At 38.7% G+C, this 7900-nt stretch overlaps 1 protein-coding gene across 1 annotated transcript; it reads right to left on the bottom strand.

Annotated features, from left to right (window-relative positions):
* Positions 1-242: 242 nt before the first annotated feature.
* On the bottom strand, positions 243-6916 carry LOC103378212 (extracellular calcium-sensing receptor-like). Its single transcript, XM_017031894.2, has 11 exons — positions 6524-6916; positions 5999-6202; positions 5645-5747; positions 5089-5268; positions 4807-4995; positions 3787-4257; positions 3099-3308; positions 2745-2868; positions 2282-2475; positions 1027-1308; positions 243-699 (listed from the first exon to the last, which is right to left on the bottom strand). Exons 1-11 carry the CDS (start codon positions 6748-6750, stop codon positions 277-279), a joined length of 2607 nt encoding a protein of 868 aa, XP_016887383.2. The 5' UTR covers positions 6751-6916; the 3' UTR covers positions 243-276.
* Positions 6917-7900: the final 984 nt, after the last annotated feature.

The following is a 7900-nucleotide window of genomic DNA, read 5'->3' as shown; positions in this document are numbered from 1 at the left end:
GCGAGGGAGTGAGGTATATATACCCAGGGCACCAGGTGACACAAGTGAGACAAATGAACAGGTGATCACAGGACACAGGTGAGTGTGATCACACTGATTACAGCAGGGAGGAAGGGAGATGATACAGAGCTTTGCAGGTGCAAGTGGATGTTTAAAACAAGTCTTATTGGGTTGGTTATCTAGTTAAGTATGCAGCCAAGCAAAGCAATAAAAATGAAACAACTGTAAAATTATATAAAATCTTAAAAAAAAAAAAAAGTAAAATAAAAACTATTGCTACCTTGCCATCATGTGTTTTTTGGTATTATTTTCTGGCCTCAGGAGAATAATAAAGCACTTTGGAGCAAAGATACAGAGAAGCAAACCATAGCTAGAGGCCAGAATTGCAAAAATTTCCACGGCTACTGCATATTTTCCAGGTGAACTAACGTAGGCAGGGATGAAAGCCACCCAGACGGCGCAGAATATCAGCATGCTGAAGGTTATTAGCTTGGCCTCATTGAAGTTGTCAGGGAGTTTTCGAGCGAGAAAGGCCAAGATGAGGCAGGAGCAGGCTAGGAGTCCAATGTAGCCCAGAACCAAAGAAAATCCAACTGCAGAGGCCATGGCACACCGCAGCGTGACTTTTAACCCTGGTAATTCAAAATCAGGTTTGGGTACAGGGGGACTGACTGTCAGCCAAATGATACAGATGACAATCTAAAAAAGTAAAAAAAAATATATTACAAAATTAGAGTACATAAGGTTATATAAACACATCTTAAATGACTTTCTAAATTATATGCTTATAACTACATACGTACATTTAGACATTTTGTGATTTTTGCCGATTGAATACATAAGCAACAATACTGATACAATCAGAAAAAAATCACACATTGCGTTGGTATGTCTTGTCAAGTGTGAGGTAAATCTTAACAAGAGAAAAACTGTAACGTGTCTAAAATATACTATATTTTACATTGTGTAATTTGGTTTATGACTACCAAGATTAATCATTTGTTTAAGTACAGAAGAAAAACTAACCTGTATACTTGTAAACAGGCAGATACTGCCCCTCTGTTGCCCCGGACCAAACCACCTCATCAATGCTTCAGCACCAGGATGCGCTGACCGAAACGCTGCCAGAACAACTATTGTTTTGACCTTGAGACAGGAAACACTAAGGACAAAGCTAATTCCAAAGGCAGCCTGCTGGAATCGACAAGACCAGGCCGACGGACGGCCGATAAAGACCAGAGAGCAGAGGAAACAAAGCTTCAGGGACACTAGAAGCAGGAAGCTCAGCTCTGAATTGTTGGCTCGCACCTGTAGTTTAGGATATGAGTTTGTAGTTGGTCAGGAAACATTTACACAGCAGTTGCTATCACACTGGGTTGGAAACAACTGCAATACAATATGGTAGTTAGCAAGCAAATTAGGTTGGAGTCACACTTCATACTGTATAACAGATTTGCAGTGTTAATATTCTACAGTAGGCTAAACCAGGGGTTCCCAAACATTTATATGCCAAACAGCATTAGCTTCTGGCCAGAGGCAAACCTACAGACAATGCTACAAAATATGTGAAGAAAGATCCACTTTAAGAATGTATTTTCTACATTTATTCACTGTTCAATAATTGTTACATATGTTTAGCATAAGTAAATGACTAACAAACATTAGTTATTATTGAATAATAAACTGTTTGCTCCTTCTATGGTCTATTTCATGTTTAAAACCTGTCCATTTTCAATGAGCAGCACAGTGGCCTGGTAACAGGTGCAGACCACCTGGTCAACACTGATTATGACGTCGTGCCGTCAAGTTGCAGCTGTCACACAAGGTGCATTAAGGTACTATTGGAAACTTGAGAATCCGATAATTACAGCACTTCTTGTGTTGTACAGTTCAGGACAAATGGTTATAAAATAAAAATGATTGTTTTTTTTAGCATTTCTTTTTCATATCTTACCTCCAATTTTCTGAGGCACCCTAGTGACCCAATTTCTGAAGACTTGATCTTTTAGAACAGTCTATAACAAATATTTCTGGATGGGAAATTAACTTACATACAGAAATGTAGGCCATTTTGGTATCATTTGACCAAGCAATAAACAGTAAAAATAAAAAGATGCCATATCCAAGAGTGGAGTCATTTGACCAAGCAATAAACAGTAAAAATAAAAAGATGCCATATTCAAGACATTTATTTAACTCCAAGGCCAATGCTTCTCCTAATTTGTTGGCAACAATGGCTGTCTATGTAATATCACATTCTTATACTTGAGCAAAACCTTACCATTGGTGTTTGTCGGTAGTGGAGGAAAACCACAAACACAGCTGTAGTTACTGTGACCCCAGAAACAGAGACTACGGTCAGAGTGATGCCCAAGGTCTCATTATAGGAGAGGAAGTCCAAATGACGCGGGAGGCAGGCAGTTTTTTTAGCATTAGACCAATAGTCATAACGACAAGGCTCACATGAATGGGAACCTGGTAAAACACAAAAATTCAGTAACTGAATATACCAGTGGAGTAATCTACTTATTTATTTTTTCCTAATACATGTTATTACGGAGTCTTTTAGCTCTTGGAATTATGGGAATCGTTTGGAGATTTTATATATATTCACTTTAATTAGTTTTGTTTTACATACTATGTTTGTTAAAATTTGGATTAACAATGAGCTGTTTGTGACTAGACAAATTTTACAGGCAAATAGTTTTTAAGGAGGATGAAAAGTATTGAGCCTTTCACCTTACCAGTTCTGTTGCTAAACTCTCCTTCTGCACACGGTATGCAGTCAAAGCAGCAGACGGGTTCTCCTTTCCTTGTTGCCATCCTTGTACCAGCAGGACAGCTTTCACTGCACACTGACATAGGCACCTTAAAAAACACATTATACAAACTTTAGAATTACATTAAGATTTTTACACAAAACGCCTCTTTGTTTTTTTAGACAGTTCTGGAGATTATTGTACTTTTGGTTCAGACAATGTGAGCAAATGTGTTTTCAATTCATTTACTGGAAAATGTCTTGCAGTTATGTAATACTGTTTTGAGTGACAGCATGTGTGAGTCAGGAAAACATTCCCGTCCAGAAGGGTTTGTATCACCTGTCTAAATCCTGTGCGCCACTGAATTGCAGTCTCGTCAAGTTTTAGGTCGTATCCATCCACAAGTCCAATTCGAACAAGTTTAAGTTCCCCTTCGGGCGTCATCTGCCAGTTCACCAAGTCATATTTTGCTGGAACATCAGCACCTTCAAAATAAAACAATTCCCCCTGGGTTGTAGTGAAATTTACTGTGTTTAAATGTTGCAGAACCTGAAAAAAAAAAGACAAAAATAGCTTAATGAGTGTTAAATCCAGTTTATTGTGTTAATCAGTAAAAACTAAATATCATTTCATTTAGCATCATGATGGCTACAGTATGTCCATGTTTGCAAAAGAGGCTCTATGGAGCCCTATTTCACAGTAAGTAAACAGTACATTATGTTTTTATGGCACCACCTAGTTCACATTACATAATTGGAGTTTTCTTCACTTTCTTTTTTGACATTGATTTTTCTTGACATTCCCACGTTAACAATTTCATCATTTTGATTGGTCGCATTTGTTTTGGTCATATTTAGGAATAACAGTTATTCTGGATTAACCATGATTATTCATGCTTAATTGTGATCATGATTACTGGTAATTAACCATGATTAATCCACAGCAACCCCACAATTAAACAGATTAAAAATTGTAATGGTTTGACAGCCCTGTACAAAAAGAGGCTGTTACTGATGTTTCTGTTTACCTCAATAGGTTTGATTTGTTTTGGGACAGAACAGTTGAAGTTTTTGTTTGCAGGACTGCTGCTTATGTCAGGACAGGAGAGAAGGCTGTGCAGTGCGTGAGCCACGGCATAAACAGCCTGGTAGACATTATAGGTCACCCTCAGCTGGGACATGTCTGTAAATATGTCATTCACCGTCTCTAGCGACTCTGTACCGCTGCAAAATGGCAGAGGTGACTCAGAAGAGGAAGAGTCATTGTCAGGAGTGGTCTCACGACACTGAAAAATGTTCTCCCAATATTCTCTCAGGAACTCATTGTGAGGATGGAGAGAGGGCTTGAGCTTCCTGAGATACTTTTCAAATCCTGGTAAAGTCGAACTTCTGATGGCCACACCAAGGACGCCTTTGGCTACTTTGGATGTGGATGGATTTTGGAGAAGAACACCGCTGGTGCTCCAAGCTTCACTTGCCAAAAACTGTCTGTCGGTCACCTGGAAAAAAACAAGTTTATACAATTACTGTATCCCCTATACCCCATCTTTGTTGTTGTCTTTTCTTTTTCACGTACAGGGAGTCCTCAGTTCACAACGTCCTCGACCTACGGCATTTGCATCTCCCATTATTTATTTTAAAAAAGTTAGATCATTCTGACGATTTTGCATTTTTAAGACTTTTAGACGTAATATTTTTATGTCCTGGATCATGGGTGGCAAACATACGGATCATGGGTCAAAACCGGCCTACTCGGGGGTTCAATCTGGCCCGAGACATTTCATGTTGATTAGTTGAGGACCCCCTGTATTTAAAGAAAATGTTGATATTCAACTGCTCATTCTTGATGTTTAGGGGCATTTCCCTAATAAATTGAAGAATTGTGATTGGCCATCACTACCCTGTAAGCCCCATAGGCCAGGCACCACTGCAAACTTTCGCACAGTGCTTTGAATATCAAGTAAATAGTCACGATATAATATATGAACATATAGAAACAATATATTAACATTTTTGGAGGTTCAGTGTAGTGTTATTATTTTTCTTACATTTCTCTCAACCAGCTGCAGAAACAGTTCCCTGACATCTGTGTACCAGGTGAAGATCAGAATCACTTTAGCTGCCGAGGACTGAATTGCCTGCGCGGCTCGCCTGGCATCACTAACAATATTTTGTCTGCTGAGAGTTTCTACAAAAGCCAAACAAACACCTGCACCCTGAGTCTCCTCCTGAAATATCTGGGTAACACAGAAGAGGTTGAACAAAGTTAACCACAACATCTGCACCTTTATAGCTGTCCAGATTGGATAAGAGTAAAATCAGTGGACTACCTTCACAGCCATCAGTCCGTAATCATTGTTCGCCACAACGGCTCCGATCCACGTCCACTTGAAGCGAATTGTCAGTCGAGCAATGGCTCGTGCTTGGTAAATATCACTGGGCATTGTTCGGAAAAAGTTTGGGAACTGGGTTCTATCGCTCAGACTAGGGGAACTGGCTGTGTAGCTCATCTGAGAGACAAAAACATTAAGATGCTGTTAGCAATGTTATTCTAACATCACTGTACATGGTATGTTTTTAGGAAAAAAGAACATACGTTATATGGCAAAGAAATGTCGTATCCCTGCATTGTGACTCTGTGGATTGAAATCTTTTACATGTGATTGCAAAAATAGAATTCTTAATAGAATAAACCTTTGTACTTTCCACATCATGTATATGATACTGTTATTCACAGAGTATTTCAGCTCAGGGCATTCTTGTTTTAAAGATCCCTGGTTCTATGTTTTTTTTTTTGGGGGGGGGGGTTTGGTTGTTGTTGTTTTTTAGTTTTACAGCATAAGATCAGAAACAGACTTTTGACATGTGAGTTCTTCACAAACTCACCAGAGGAACAGAGAGTGGCCCCAGGAGTCTGGAGAGAATCTGCGCTGTGACTGATGAATCGCCACCAATGATCACAGGAACAGACCGAAGGCCTGAGGACACCATGAAAAAAAAACATACAAAACTGCAGAAATACATTTAAAAACATGATAAAATGGTTAAAACACAGCCATGTGCACAGGTGTATGTTGTTATAAATGCTGTTTACACTTTTATTATTGGCTATGATTTTTGGTCTGTTTTCTAAAAACATATGACCTGATCAGCCTTACTTAACTTGGTTTAAAAAAGTTAATCGTTTTTGGTGTGATACAAGGTGCACGTGTGTTGAGACATTTACTGTTTTCTTCTCCATCTTCATAAGAATATTCTGGGTTACATGTGCTGCTGTTGCCTCCCACCAGAGACAACACTGCATGCAGAGCCCAGAGAGGCAGAGCACAGCTGTCGTGCAGGTGAAAGCCCAGCCTCACACCAGGCAGCAGGGTGGTACTGTGGTTAATTTCCTCCAGAGCAAACAGCATGGCATAGACGTACTGTAGAGGAAGAGCTTCCAGGCTAAAGACAGGAGACGTCGCCATGTTAATGCCAAATAGCAATTTCAACATTACCAACAGGAAAAAGAAAAATATGCATTTTTTTTCCAACAATACAAATATTAAATCATGTACATTCAATCAGATACATTTTAAATACCTTCACATGAATTTGACAATGATGATGTGTTTTCAATTCTAAACCATGAGGCTTTGTATCTGCTTTGTATCTGCTTTGTAAAGCATTTTCATACAAGTGTGAGGAGCTAAAGTTTAGGTAAAGGTAAAGGAGCTTTAGGTTTAGGTTTTATGACTGTCAACAGTTCATCGGCAGATTCTGTACCTGCTGCAGGACTGGTAAAGCGGTTGCTGAGTGAAGTCTTGATTCAGAGATGGAGGTTTGGAATAAAGACTGAAGAGTCCACCAATAATGACATCTCCATCCTGGAACAAACCACTGAAGTTCGACGCTTGCCAGCGATAACAAACCCGTGCTGCCACCCTGTTCATCCCCAGGGCTGGAGCTACGGGGGGCCCCAGTGAGAGGAGCCACAGGAAACACCACATCATCACACGCAGCAATCTACACACTTGTCAGAAAAGAGCTCTTTATCATTCCATTCAACAGAAGAATGCAATAAACATGATCTCAATTGCTACTTTAGGGAAAGTTACGACTGCAGACTAAGTCCCATAATGAATGTGCTAGAAGAATTCACATAACCATCCATGTCTGACTCCCCCTCCCTCCTACTGGATGTTGGTGTGGGTTTTTATAACAGCCAATAAAACCACACTGGAATAAAGATGTGACGTAGCTACAAGTTACTTAAAAAGTCAATTTAAGTTTATTTAATTACTACAGTCTGATTAAAAGACATTTTTTAAATCTTGTTAGATGATGGGAATTTTCATCTACAGAAATAATAATTTTCATAAAACAAAGGTAAAACACATGCATAATAAAAACCTTTAAACTGTCACATAACCTTTTTTTAAATTTGAAAGTTTTTTAACGGTTGTTACATTGATAATATTGTTATTACACAGTTATTTCAGTTCTGGACAAGGGTGAAGAAAGTAAGGTTGATGGAAGTATTTATAGTCCATGAATAAATGTTTCTGTTTAAAATACAGAAATTTGAATCTGTTTATTTGTATATAGTTTATGATTTTGCTTTTCATCCAAACCTTTAGGATTCTTTTTTTTCTTTATACAATCAGTCCTTAGCCTCCGTCCAGACACACACACATACGCATAAATACACACAAACCAACCCACCCAGAAAACAAGGCAAAACTATATACGAAAACAATGGCCCATGATGTGACCCTGACAATCTCATTCTCAATCTCAACACTAACCTAATCTAATAAAAGAGCCTTTATACGACAGACATTATTTCATGCAGGACCTCTTGGATCAAATTGAGGTTTATATAAAATCTCATTAACATAATAATCTGTAAGTTCGTTATCGTTTTTTCCTCCGATAATGAAACCCGATAACGCGATGCCTGGGTTTCCCAAAATGATGTGTGACCTAAAAATAGTTTAATGTTTCGGCAACAGACCAGTCAGATGTTTCAGTGCTCTGAAGAACTTTTATTGAAACACAATCCGTAACTTTTTACCCAGTCATAACACATGAACAGAACATTATGAACGGTAAACCAAACTCCGGTCACTAGATGGCAGTATTGTAGCCTTTTTTTATTTT

Source organism: Cynoglossus semilaevis, chromosome 4 (genome assembly GCF_000523025.1).
Source record: "Cynoglossus semilaevis isolate Cse_v1.0 chromosome 4, Cse_v1.0, whole genome shotgun sequence".
Lineage (NCBI taxonomy): Eukaryota > Metazoa > Chordata > Actinopteri > Pleuronectiformes > Cynoglossidae > Cynoglossus > Cynoglossus semilaevis.
The sequence above is the reverse complement of the archived record's forward strand: the minus strand, read 5'-3'. Positions and strand labels throughout refer to the sequence as shown.

What these genes read in the sequence shown, in the direction of transcription:
- LOC103378212 (XM_017031894.2), bottom strand. Translation starts at nt 6,750, where the DNA reads ATGATGTGGTGTTTCCTGTGGCTCCTCTCACTGGGGCCCCCCGTAGCT. An exon ending in GGCCACTCTCTGTTCCTCTG is followed by an intron (nt 5,269 to 5,644) that starts GTGAGTTTGTGA and finishes TTTGTCTCTCAG; the next exon opens with ATGAGCTACACAGCCAGTTC. An exon ending in GGCGCACAGGATTTAGACAG is followed by an intron (nt 2,869 to 3,098) that starts GTGATACAAACC and finishes GTGTTTTTTAAG; the next exon opens with GTGCCTATGTCAGTGTGCAG.